The sequence below is a fragment of the Physeter macrocephalus genome, chromosome 14, assembly GCF_002837175.3.
Source record: "Physeter macrocephalus isolate SW-GA chromosome 14, ASM283717v5, whole genome shotgun sequence".
NCBI classification, from domain to species: domain Eukaryota; kingdom Metazoa; phylum Chordata; class Mammalia; order Artiodactyla; family Physeteridae; genus Physeter; species Physeter macrocephalus.
This window is the reverse complement of record NC_041227.1, coordinates 103,790,954-103,804,647: the sequence shown is the minus strand read 5'-3', so window position 1 is coordinate 103,804,647 and position 13,694 is coordinate 103,790,954. Positions and strand designations below refer to the sequence as shown.

Genomic DNA, 13,694 nt, shown 5'->3' with positions numbered 1-13,694 from the left:
AAAAAAAAAAAAAAAAAGAAGTATCTATCCCATGTCCCACCTGGCACAGGATAAGTACAAAGAAAATAGTAACTAATGTTAAAGCAGGGGGTCATGAATGCAAATGTTTACAGGCTCCATGAGGTAGCAGGCCAGTGGGGAGCATGGCAAACCAGAAAGCCCATGACAGTGGGAAGGTGGCAGCTGCTGCCAGCTCCAGCCAAAGGTGCCCCGAGGAAGTGTGGGGCTGCCGGTTTGCAATCTCGGAGGAAGAGTGTTTCAATGGCTTCTGCTTCCACTCTTCTTGCACAGTGCTCAGTGAATATTTCTGAAAGAAGGAAAAGCCCTCCAGCTGACCCCCTCTTTGCTCTGATGCTAGGCAGGGGAAGGGGTGTTGGAATTTCCAGGTGATGGGGGAAGAGCTAGGATGGGGCACATGCTCTAGATGACAGCCGAAACGTTCTGCTGGCACGTGGTTGGTGGGGAGAGGACAGTGGCCTGAATTTCCACGTCTCTCAGACCAGTCATGGGTTATAAAAACCTGAACTGAGCACATCACTCTCAGGAAACAAGCAGACAAAGAGCACAGGACCTCTCACAGCCCAGAGCTGGGCGCGCAGGGGTTCAGGGTGTGCGGGGGTCAGGTGCGAATCTACCTTGCTGGCCAGTGACAGGCAGGGGCGGGGGGCCCGCTGGGGGCTCTCCAGCTTGACAATGCTGATGAATCCAGGCTCCAGATTGTCGTCGTCACTGGCGTTGCACAGGTACAGGGGGTGGGACTGCAGAGAGAGAGAGAGAGAGAGAGAGACGGGTTAGGGGGCTCTAGGGGGCAGAAGGCACAGCTGGGAGAGCCAAGCACGCCCCCACTGTTCTCACAGGCACCTGGCAGGTCTCCTGGTGCCGCGGAAGAGGGGGCCTTCCTATCAGATGGCCTCATGGTAAGCTAGGAGCCACCAGCTGTCACTTCAGGGGTGCCAGGGCCAAGGACACATGGAGGTGGCGACAGATAGGAGCAAGGGGTGTGTGAATGAAGAGCCTGCTGCAAAGCCGTTCCAACAATCCTCAAGCCCTGCTTTTCCAAACTGGTCAGCTGCAAAGGGCTCTTCTTCTGGCCCCAGCCTCTCTCACCTCCTAATTCTGCTCCAAAACTCCCAGGCTGCGAGCCTATATCAGTGCCTTCAGAATCCTGCCTCCCCTCCTTGCTCCCCCAGGGCGGTGCTGGGTGCTGCTGGAGCCTCCTGTCTGCTCGGCAGCTGTTGCCGTGGAGATTCCCATCTCTCCTGTGGCTTGGGTCTTCTCACTTGGTGCCATCTTGCTCCTCTCAACATCCCCCTTCGCTTATCCTGGGATTAAGCAGGGTGCTCATAGGGAGAAGAACTATTTTCGGATGAGGCTTGGCTAAGAGTTAAGCCTCGAATAGCACAATTCCTAGGAGCTTGTCCTGTCCTCGGGAATGATGCGGCCTGCTCAGCCCACCTGCTCTGAGGGTATGGCAGGTCCAGTCCGAGACCCTGAGCCTCTAGCCCGGCTGGTGCTGAGCAACGACTAAGGGGAAGTGGGCCTTATACATGCTAACAGAGACCAGAGGGCCCCTCATCAAAGGGATGGGACTGCCCTTCTATACACGCTTGTCTCCTTCAGGGTGATTCTAATACCCCCTTGAATCTAATTTTCCTGGAGTACTGTGAGAACAGAGGATAATCCTATGCGCCAGGGGTTCCCACATGGTGGAAACCCAGTGTATTCTGGCAAGAAAGGGAACTTCCTACTAGGGAGCTGCCCACGATTCCCTGGCTACTGCTGTTAGACTAAAGGACTTCCAGAAAGAACCATCAGAGGAACCAGAGAGAATTTTGAATTTATGAAGATGTTTATGAACATGATAATGTCAATGATGGACTTAAAAGCACAGTCAGGGCTTCCCTGGTGGCGCAGTGGTTAAGAATCCGCCTGCCAATGCAGGGGACACGGGTTCGAGCCCTGGTCCGGGAAGATCCCACGTGCCGTGGAGCAACTAAGCCCGTGCGCCACAACTACCGAGCCTGCGCTCTAGAGCCCGCGAGCCACAACCACTGAAGCCCGCGCGCCTAGAGCCCGTGCTCCGCAACAAGAGAAGCCACCGCGATGAGAAGCCCGCGCACTGCAATGCAAAGCCCGCACACCACAACGAAGAGTAGCCCCCGCTCTCTGCAACTAGAGAAAGCCCGTGCACGGCAACGAAGACCCAACACAGCCAAAAAAATAAAATAAAATAAATAAAAGCACGGTCACTTTTTGAAAGCACTTTCAGGCTATTTCTTCTCACTGCAGTCCCTTGAACATAGTAGGTTCTCAATACATATGCACTACCTCACTTTGAATTGTATCCTTGTGAAGAAAAATCTTTGGGCAGGGGGTGATGAGATGGGAGGGATGTCCATTCTTGCTCCCAGAAATTAAGGACTATTAGTCTAGTGGTGATCGAGGTTTAGTGTGGGAGAAAGGTTATATATCCCCCTAACCCCCAGAAATGGGCTGGGGCCTGAGGTTGGGGGCTCTAGTGAAGCTGTAGCCCCCATCTCAACAAGCTCCATTAGTCTGTCCATCTGCCCATTCATTTCTTCATTCTATCAACACCGAAGGCCCTCTTGGTGCCAGGCACTGTTCAATGCAACGAGGAGTCCACAGTGAATAAGACAGGCTCCTTGCCTTTAAAGAAGCTCAGAAGACAAGCGTGCAAACACTGTGTATTGTGATGTTACGATGCAGGTTCATTCAAGGGCCTGGGGGAGGGCCTGAGCAGGGGGACCAGCAATCCCACGCAGGAGGGCAGAGTGACCGCAGTGCTTCCTTGGGGACTAAATAGGTATGTGTTCACCCAGTGGACCCACAACCAGGGGGGAGGGTACGTTCCTGGCAGAGGAAGCGGCCTGTGCTGAGGGTTGGGAGGGGCAGTTAGGCCCGGCATGAAAGGTCGGCAAGAGCAGGGACCACGGATCTGTGTTTGAGAAGGATCTCCCTGGTGACCGCAGAGGACAGGCTGGTGCGGTGAGAAGTCAGGAGTCAGCTGCTCCAGCAGAACAAAAGATGTGAGACCTCCCTTCAGGAGCAGCCAGAAGTCCACCGCTTTGCTTGCTCTCACACCCTACCCATGGTCCAGCTTTCTCAAGATAACTCCAAGATGCCTCTCACTGACCAGAGGGTCAATGGGGACAGGGGAAAGTCACTTTGGAGAAGAGTAGTCTTTAGAGAAGGATTTTCAGATACTTAACCACCACGCTGCCCCCAGGCCTTCGCGGGGGAACCAACGCGTACTGTACTGTAGTGCCACGCGGTAGGATGCTGAGACAGAGGGGAAAAAACGTGGTGCAGAGTCACCAGACTTCCGTGGTCCTGAACTAACTACTATGGAAGAAGGAAGAGGAGGAAGTGAACCGTTAGTAAATGCCTTTGGCATGCCAGAGCCTGTAGATGTTATCTCACTATGAGGTAGGTGTGCTCATCCCCACTTAAAGAAGAGGAAGAAGCTTGAGGCTCAGAGAAATTAAGGTCACACAAGATTAGAAACCAGCTCTGACTCCACCCTCCGGAGTTACGCAACTCCAAATGAAACACATAGCAAACCCAGCACTGTCCATGCTAATGCCGACGATGAGGATGAGAGTGCACATTTATTGAGTAAATACGGTGGGCCAGTGAGTGTTCTAAGCGCTTTTGTGTACTACCTCTTTCTATCCTCATAACAGCCCTATAATTGTCTCCATTTTAAAAAAGAGGAAACTGAGGCACTGAACAGTTAAGTAACATGCCCAGGATTATACAGCTGAGAGCAGAAGATCAGAGGAAATGGAAAGAAGTAGGATAAAACAAAAAAAATAAAAATAAAAAATTAAGAACAATCTCCATTTGACTTTGAAAACATGACACCTTCCCCCAATTCATAACCAAGAAAATTTGCCTGCCTAATTATACATTCCTAAAGCATACAGGCCCAAACACAAGTCCCCGAAATATTGGTGGTAACTTCCAGGAATGTCCTAGGCCCTCTTCTCTTTTCACTTTCCATGGTCCCTCGGGTGACCCCAGCCAATCCCATGGCTTTGATTTCCACGTAGAGGTGGATAATTACACGTGTGCAGCCCAGACCTCTCTTGAGTTCCAGACCCCAGGAGGGGCCTGGATGTTTCTGCCTGAAGAACCTTAAATGAGACACCTCAAACTCAGCATGTTCAAAATTGAACTCATCATTTTATCCCTCAAAACTGTTCCTCCGGTGTTCCCTGTTTGAGGAACTGGAACCACCATCCACCTATTACCCAAGTCAGATGCTACCTTCCTCCTCTCCTCTGATCTCCTTCGCGCCCTACCACTACCACCAACAGCGAATCACCAAATTCTAACAATTCTATCTCCTAAACATTTCTCTTATTTGTCCTCTTTCTGCCATTCCCACCACGGTGACCACAGGTCACCATCATTTCTATCCCAATTTACTGAAATAACCGCTTACCTAGGGTCAACTCACTCCCCAGCCTCCCCCTGAACCCACTTCCCTATACTGAAGCCAGAGTGGTCTAAGATGCTAATTTGGGCGTGTCACTCTTCCTCTCTAAGCACTGAAAAGGCTCCTCGTAGCTCTTAGGGTGAAGTCTGCACTTTTAAACACAGCTTAAAAGTCCCTGCCTGCTCCAGTGCCTTCACGGCCCGCCTTCACCATCCCTGTCAATACCTCTTCCCCCGGCATCCCACGCTCCAGAAAGACCTTGTTTCATGTCCCCAGACACTTTGGTGCTTGCTGTTGCTGCTGTGTCAGGGTTGGGTTGGAGGCCCTCATCTGGGCCACGCTTAGTACGCTGTATTTCCCCAGTCCTATACTCAGCCAGCGTGTTTCAGTTGTCTGTGTACATCCCTCCCTCTCTCCCCCAGCCTTGACAGACCTCCACTGCCCCTCCAGTGCCTGCTACATAGGTTTTAAAATTAAATATTGAATGTCTCCAACCAAATACCTATAAAGACAGCACAATGCACACCAAATCCCGATAACCGTGGCTTTGGGAGAGGAATTACAGAGGAAATGGTGAAGAGACTTTGGTGTTTTGCTTTGAGTACTTCGATCATAGGCTAATATGTGGAGATATTGAGTTTCATTTTGTGCTGTTGTGGAAGACTGGAAAAGAATGACAGCTATTTATACATTGTTCCTGTCATTTCCCTCCTCCCATTCCAAGAAGAGAGGCTCGCCTTCTATTTCCTTGCCTCAGGGGCATTGGCCAAGAGCAAATGTTGCTAAAGACCTATCTTCCCGACTTCCATGAAAGACTGCACTCACTGAGGAAATGTGAGTGTCCTGAAGGCAGAAAGGAGAGGCGGCTTGGGGTTGGGGGTGGGGAGCGGCGCAGGTGGTCGGAGCCCCTGGAATCTTGAGGGTGGGGGGGAGGAGCCTGGAGATGTGCCAAGTTGTCGGAAGCTACAGCCTGTGCCCCAAAAGGGGTGGACCCCAGGAGGCTGGACCCTAGCAAAGATGCTGTGCCTACCTGGATTGTGCCCGGACAATGGGCATATTTGTGGAGACCAGTGTGAACAAGTATCAGAGATGCCCCTTAGCTATTTCAGTCTGGCTGCTCTATGAGGGGCGTTCCCATGAAAACAAATTTCCATTGACCGAGTGGGACAAGACCTTGAAGTCAGGTTTAATTCAATTAAAAAAAATAATAAAGTACCATGGTACTTCTTGTATAGTCACATCTGTGGCATGAAAATCATGCTCACTATACTTCTGTATGGTTTCTTTTACAATGAGAGTTTCTCAGGTACGTATTCTCAGATTAAAAGCAAAAGCCAAGAAAAGGCCATTGAACCAGGGTGCTGTTCATTACCTAGCAAGGCAGTGTTAGTCTCCCTGGGGTGTAAACACAGGGGTTGTCTTCGCCCCCTCCTCCAGGGAATTTTCAGATGGGAAGAGGGCTCCTGAGAAGAAAACAGATCTAAATGCATCTGCCTCCTTGGGATGCAAGGTGTCCTAATAACAAAGATGCAAACATGATTTCTACATCGGCCACCCGTCCTCTCAGCGACACTAGGAGAGGGCCAAGAGAAATGGGCTTGCAGGATTCGGGGTGGGTGTGGCTGGGGAGCGTTCCTGGAAAGTTGGTGAGCTTAAGGATTGGTTATTTGCATGTTCCGAAAAGCCCAGGAGATGCGACACCATGTTCCAGATGCTGCTATGAGAAGCAGATTAAGAGGACTCGCTCACAGTGTCCAGGCCACTCCGGCTGAGAACTCCGCTTTGCACACACGTTTTAAACACCTATGTAAAGATGTAGGTCTTTAGTGGTGTGTGTTGTATTTCACGCTCCTGTGTCTGTTCTCTATGTCTCTGTCCTCCTCCTTAAACTCATTTGTTCTGATTTTTCCCTTCCCTCCCCAAACAGACCTTACGTACATTTTCTGACTCCATCATTTACCTGTGTGACCTGGGGCAGGTTGTTACTTAGCTTTTCTGAGCCTCATGCTCCTCCTCTTCAGAATGGGATAAAAAAAATGCCTCCTGATTATCATGAAGACTGGATATAATGGCCATAAGCGCCTAGCCCAGAGCCCGACACTCAGTAGGTGCTCATTAAAATGGTAGTGTTTTTATTATTGCATCTGCAATGGTAAAATCCCTCCTTATTCCTGGAAGGGACAAAGCCCTTTCTGACTACTTCTCCCTTGGCGGTCGTCACAGCGCCTCTGAATGCCAGTGCTCCACAAGGCACAGTCTGGGACAGCTCATTATCCACGGTCCCTTCCCTCCTGGGCTCAGCCCTCCAAACGCCACTGAACAAGCTCTTCCAGTTCTCAGCCTGCCTCCTTCCCATGAAGGAGGCCATGTGATCTCATTACCTCCTCACAAAGGGCATTCCAGGGCTCAACTGAGCCCCGAACTTAACGCTGGTCTTATTTTATCCGTGGCATCTCCTCCTCTTGGGGTGTGTGCATTTGCAAGCAATTCTTTACTGTCTCCTGTTTCCCAGCCCAGCTCTGCCGCAATAACCTCTCACTTCTCTGATTCCACTTACAGACCTTCACCCAGGCCTTGGACAGGTAACTTTACTGCCTGCTACAATTTTGCTTTTGTAATCAGGAACATTGGCCAGGCATCAAAGGCACCTTCTGCCCATTTCCTCTTTTCAGATTTTATAATCATCCTCTCCTGTGCAACCTCCATTACCTGAACTTGGAACTACCTGACTTTTATCTCAGGCGGCAGGACACACCAACTTCATAAAGTCAAGCTCCTGTAGCTGGGGGGTGGGGAAAGCAGACAGGCCTGGAGTTGCTGCTTCTGGCTCCCAGTACCAGGACAGTCTCTGAGGTCCAGCTTGGTCATCTCGCCCTTTAGTTAAAGAGGTCAATGCTCACATCTACAGGTTAGATCCTAATGGCAATTGTTTAGGCTTTGGAATTGTTTAGGATTTGGAAGCTTCTAGACCTCATTCCCATCCATACCTTAGCCTGCATCTCTACCTCTTTGGGATGGCTGAGTTTCCTAATCAATTAAGTTGGGAGGCTGGGGAATTGTCAAGAGAAGTTTCCTTTTATCAATTTTGTTAAAATGATTTTACAAGGAAAATGTATTCCTGCTTAACTGTGTCATTTTTTTAAGGTACAAAAGAAAATAATTTTGGTGGGATGAGAGAAGCATGACCCTGATGGAAAGGGACTAGCAAGAGGGAGGGTGGATGACAGAGGCCTCCAGTGTTTCTAACTTGATCCGGAAAAGCTTCCTGGGGGCAGGGGCACTGGTGAGCAAGAGGGCTGTTAACAGAAGAGCTGAAAGGACCCACCAGCTTCCAACAGAAGGCAGGGCAACCGTCTGAGTGGAGGAGCTGAGCCCACCAAGGGTCCAGTCAGGGGGCTTTGCATGTTGTAGGCCCTTAGTATTTGGTGAAAGAATGAATAAGACTCCACTTGAATCCAATTGTCATACAGTTTATAAAAGAGATGTGACTTGCTAACAGCTGAGCCTGGTCCAGACCTGTAAGGGACCTTGCTTTACACAGGTGAGGAATGCGAGCCTCACCTTACAGACGGCTCATGGATGTGTCGGGAAGTATTCTGTGTGGTACAGCAAACATCAGCCGAGTACTACGATGCCTGAACAGAAGGCTTCAGGAGGGCCTACGTTTCTAGAATTTTCAAACTTGAATCAGTCTTGGCAACAAGACAGGAGCCAAGTCTGTCTGCTCCTTCTTCCTCTGGGCCTAGGCTCTCTCTGCCCAGCATCCTCAGCTTCCTTCCTCTCCCCTAGGGCTTATCTCATCTCTTCTAGCCACAGCAAGGCAGCCAGACCCAGACACTGCTCAGAGGTGCTTTCCCAGTGAATAGTCCGTGTTTGTCTAGGATAAGAAGGTGTGTCCTAAAATTAGAGGTCACAGAAGCTCAGACCCAGATAATGGACATTCAGCTAGACTGCCACCCCCCTCACTGTCTCCCCCGCACAATGGAGACTCCATTCTTCAAGTTAAAAATTCACCTCTGCTTGTCTCAGATCGTGTCCAGGCTCCATGATGGAACTGGGCCTCTTTACCCTACGATGGCCCCGTGGTGGGGCTTTCCTGACCGCACACTCTGCCTGGTGTCTTTGGAAGGGTGGGTCACAGGGTCATAAGCAGAGCCACAAGCAGGAAGGAGAAAGGGTGGAGAAAGAAGAGAAAGCTAACCATCTGAGCTGTTTTTGAAATAAATTGTCAGAGAAGAAACCTTATTTGGCAGTAACCAGAGAGAGAGAAGGAGAAAAATCACAGCTGCCCAAGAGGTAGACCTTTTGTCCACTATCTTCCCATATAGAAACAGGTTTTGCCCTGACTCAGTCCAGAATGACCTCTAGTTACAGGGGCACCAAGAAGCTACTCATGAAGTTAGGAGCAAAGGAGAGGGAGGAGCCCATCAAATGCCATTTTAGTTACATCAGCACGCTTCGGAAGGAAGGCTGTGAAACAGATGCCAAGGCTCTGAGGCCCACAGACATCAAGACCTTAGAAGACATGCCAGTCATGTGGTTTGGACTCCTTCCCTCCACCAGGTGAGGCATTTACCTTGCCTCAAGCTGCTAGGAATCCTACCAAGAGGTCCTGAAATGTCAGTTGAGTTCTGCACTCAGTTAGTGACCACTGTCGTGGGAGATTCTGACGTCCGCCCTGACCTCCATCCTACTGGAGGCACCACTTTTGAGGCCCCTCATTTAGCCGGGTCTCATTCAAAGAGGCCCCTGCAGAAAAGCGGAGGTCTTCACCCAGGCGGCAGCATCGCGAGGGGTAATACCTGCCCCTCACACTTCCAGGGTAAGGGTCTAAGGAGGCTTTGGACAGGGCCCTTCCCAGGCATGGCCTTCACTCTTACCGCAGTGAGAGAGTTCACTGAACTCTCACATTTAACCCAATGTGCTGTTTGCGAACAGCCTTGACACAGTTTGCTTTATTATTTTGTTATTCTTGTTCTAGCCAAACTCATGCCAGAGATGGTAGGAATTTAGAAACCCGCTGGAAGCAGGGACTGTTTGTTTTTAAGTAATTATTTAGGTTCAGATTTTAATGCTGAAAAGGCCAAAGACTAAAACCAGACAGTCCTTGTGAAAAAGACCAAAGAAATGAAACTTGAGGAAATCAGATTATTCATTTAAATATGCCAGAGGTGTATCAGGACTATCAGCAGAGCTGCTCAAGCATTGCTAAGTTTGGTGATTTCAGTGCACGAGTGTGAAATGGCTACATTAACCTGGTTGTTTCACACACACATTCCATGTCTTTCTGGCCTAGTCTCCTGCTCAGAGGTTGTAGGGATTTCAAGTTGCCCTGCAAACTCTGCTCCATACTGCTGTCTTCCTCAACTGGCTTAGAAGCCCTTGGAGGGCAGATACTGTATCCAAATGGGCCAGCGCAACCAAATCGATGCCCAGGTTTTAACTGTGAGTGGGGATGGGGTGCTGCTTGGCCCATCATAATCCCCAGCTCCTGGGCAGTAACATACTATTCCATTTACATTGCAAAGTGGAAAAAAATATGGAGCGTGGGCCTGTGCTTCAATACAGAATCAACGGAGGAAATACAGGGATAGCTGCACTTAGAAATTACATCAGGAGGAGGAGGACAAAGTGATTCAAGCCACAGCCAACACAGATGCCCAGAGTGTCTCCTCAAAAGCCACTGGGGTTTGAGATCAGGCCAAGGAGGCTTCTGTTCAGAAGAGGCAACTGTCAGGGGAGGCTTGTGCTGGAGACAGCCCAAGGGCTCCAGCCTGACTGCTGACAGCCCTTTGACCACAGGTCTGAACCCCTGTCCATGGGGTGGCCCTGGGGAAGAGGCCTGCTTTGGGGGGGGCTGTTTAATGATTTGCCAGCAAAGAACAAGGCAAACAGACTGCTGGCAGCTGCCTGGATGCAACAGGAGAGTAGATTTTTATTCCCACCCATGGTGCAGCCTTCTAGGCAGGGGATAAAAGAAAAAGTAAGAGTTAGTGTTGTGAGAACCTAGGAGGTACTACCATTTTGGGCTCAGCATTTCACTGGGTCTCTATGGATGGTGCCTGGATATCTTGGCATTTGTGCCATTGCTATTTCCATCCTCTGAATACTTCAGTAATTCCTAATAGCAGCAACTCTTGAGCTCCTAGGAACTAAAAAGTAAGACATCGAAGTGGCCTCCTATGGCAGAGTTCTAGGCATTAAAGAGAATGAGACCAGAGAAACACCGTCTTTGCTCTTAAGAAATCTTTTACAGGAAGTGTATAAGATGGGAAGCTAGTTTGGTTCGCTGCTATATTCCTTTTACTTTCTCTTCCTATGAACCTTTCCCCTATCTCCTTGGCTCTACAGAGAGAAAAGTGGCACCTCCCCTTCCCCTGTGAGCCAGAGACTCCAAGATCTAAGTCCTACAGCTCCCCACCCCTTTTTGCCCTTGACCTCCCAGCCCAGCCCAAACTGGGTCCTTCTCTAATCCTCTCACCAGCCTTCAGTCCCGCAAATTAAATGCTTTCCCCCATATAGTCTCCTAAAGTGATATATTCAAAGGCCTTAAATGACACTTACCTTTTACAGTTAGTTGTTTCAGTGTTCCACTGTGACCCACTCTGCTACCCATTCCCTTCAGGAGAACGCCTGGTTCTTAATAGATGTTCAACAAAACACTAGTCCTTTCCTCCTTCCTGTAAAGTAGATCCTGAGCTCCTTCAAGTCAGGGACTAGGTATTATTCATCCTTCAGTACATGGTAGATGTTAAGAAAAATATGCATGTTGAATGATCTGTTTTAATAAACAGATCTGAGATAAATAAGTTTGGTGGTTGCCTTATTTGATCAGGATATGAATATTTTCAGATTTCTGCTTTCTCTTCAGAAACCTGTATATTCCCTATAAGTTTTAGAGTCAGCTTTATAGTATTTTGACCTCTTAGCAAGGGAGAGTTCTCTTCCTTCCCTTTGACATGATGCCTAAATCTTCTCCACAACCGTGAACAAAACTCACTTATTTTAGGAGGAACTTCCTACTTAATAACCCATCCCCAGATACCCTTTTTTTTTTTTTTTTGCGGTACGCGGGCCTCTCACTGCTGTGGGCTCTCCCGTTGCGGAGCGCAGGCTCCGGACGCGCAGGCTCAGCGGCCATGGCTCACGGGCCCAGCCGCTCCGCGGCACGTGGGATCTTCCCGGACCGGGGCACGAACCCGCGCCCCCTGCATCGGCAGGCGGACTCTCAACCACTGCGCCACCAGGGAAACCCCCCAGATACTCTTATTTATTGTCTTTCCTCAGTATCAATGTGCAAAGTCGAGCATAATCATTAACACATTTCCCTGCCAAAAAAAAAGGGAATAGCTCCTGCTCTCAAGAGACTAGAATCTAACAGTAGATCTATAGTCATGCATACACCCGCTCATGTAAAACCGTCCTAAGACCATCTGTGAAACAAGACATGGGGAATGCAAATTCACAGAGCACAGCACATACATACTAGGAGAACATGGAATGAACGGGTAGACTAACTTACTCTTGCTATGTCGCTTTGGAAGTGCTCTCTTGTCACTTTGGGTCCTTTATTCTATCTCTTAGATCTGATGGGGAGCTCCTTCAGGGCAGGAGCCATTTAGATACTATTAAAACAATTTTATTTACTTATCATCCCTGTAGAATTGACTCAAAGAAAATCTTGCTCCCCACTGGCTTTAGGCCATAGTATTGGCTGAGTGTCTCAGGTGAACTTCAGTCCCTACCAAGATGTTATGAGGACTTGGACCCGTGATCTGCATGGAACAATTCAGAGTTGATTTACTCCCAACAGTATGCCATGCTTTTTCTGAGTGCGTTCTTTTAACTCACCTTTAGTGGAATGAGCGATGAATTATATTTCTTTTCTCCATTCTTTATACCCTAAAAAGTTGATGTGTCTGAAGCCCAGAATTTAAAGACTTCAGTCGAGGGGCCATTTGACATCATCCCCTTGCCTTTGTTTCAGGTTCCCGGCAGCCTGATCAGCTCGCCGCCAGCCTACCCTGCCCTGAGTAGGATGTAGGGAGGCTACCTCACGCCAAACGTGACTGTATGCTCAAATATTCCAAATATCCCTTGACTTGTTCTTTGCGAACCATGAGTTCTTTGTTACTTCCTAATTGCCCAAAGCCCTTTATTTTTCTTGCTAAGCGCAGATGGTAAGAGATACCAAAAGATAATCAAAGTGCTGATAAATGGAAGAGGAATCTTCTCAGTTACCAAGTTAGTTCTGCTGAATAGAAGTTCCTGTTTGCATTTGTCAGGAGATTCAGGGAGGTGCCATCATCAGACTTAGTGGGTGAGGGAAGTACTTAGAGAGTTAGGGAGGGGAGCCAAATTCCTGGGTTGAGAGTTCACAGGACAATGAGGATTAAGGGCAGCACTTTTGATTTGTACACTGTTATCAAGGTACAAAGCGACACTACCCTTTGTCCTTTTTATTTTTACTCTGCTAATGGAACCCTTCACCCTAAATTAAGACTATTATTCAGCTTTGATGTTGCAGTTTATATTAGCAAAGTGCTTTATAATCCTTCATTAGCTATTTTATTCTCCTTTACTAGTACCACCCATATCACAAATTAGGTTGAAGAAACAACGCAATGCGTATTGGGCTTGCAACCAGGAATCCTGAATTCTGGGCGTGGATTTCATGCACTAAATATAATGAAAGGAGACTGGATGGACCACAGGAAGAATCACAGAGTCAAAGAACAGAAGCACCAAAATTACAAGAGCCTCCTTGGGAACTAAACCTCCAATGATTTAGCGCAAGACTTGAAATTTTTTACTTTATTTTGCTAGCACAAAAATTGAGAGCTTTCACTAGCTTAAATTAAAAATGTGACCACCACACACATTTTTAATAGACAGTTCTCTTGATTTCCTGATTTCCTCCATAACAGAGTTAAAAGCAGGGGAAAAAAAAAAAAGAAAGGACATATCTGAACTTAATGGTGCCAGTTGTTTCCTAAGAAAAGGGACTGAGGCTAAAGGAAGACAAATATTCCTAAATTCCTTCTGATTTGTTGAATACCCATTCTTGACACCCTCCTCACCTGCGGTTCATGACATAATGCTGCTTCTTTGACTGTCCCTCATCTGTTGCCTCTTTCTTCTTTTTCTCTTCTTCCTCTCATTTAAATATAGAGACATATTCTCTGATTTCTATTATTTCTCTCTGGTGTTCTTTTTTTTTTTTTTTTTAAAG

General features: G+C 48.2%; 1 protein-coding gene across 2 annotated transcripts in view; it reads right to left on the bottom strand.

Annotated features, from left to right (window-relative positions):
• The window catches only part of RNF43 (ring finger protein 43), a 62,653-nt gene that overhangs the window by 14,956 nt on the left and 34,003 nt on the right, over nucleotides 1-13,694 (bottom strand). For both annotated transcript variants that reach the window (XM_055090390.1, XM_007119495.2), the window contains exon 2: nucleotides 636-758. In XM_055090390.1, coding sequence (XP_054946365.1) covers nucleotides 636-758 — 123 coding nt within the window. The remainder of the gene's footprint in view (nucleotides 1-635; nucleotides 759-13,694) is intronic.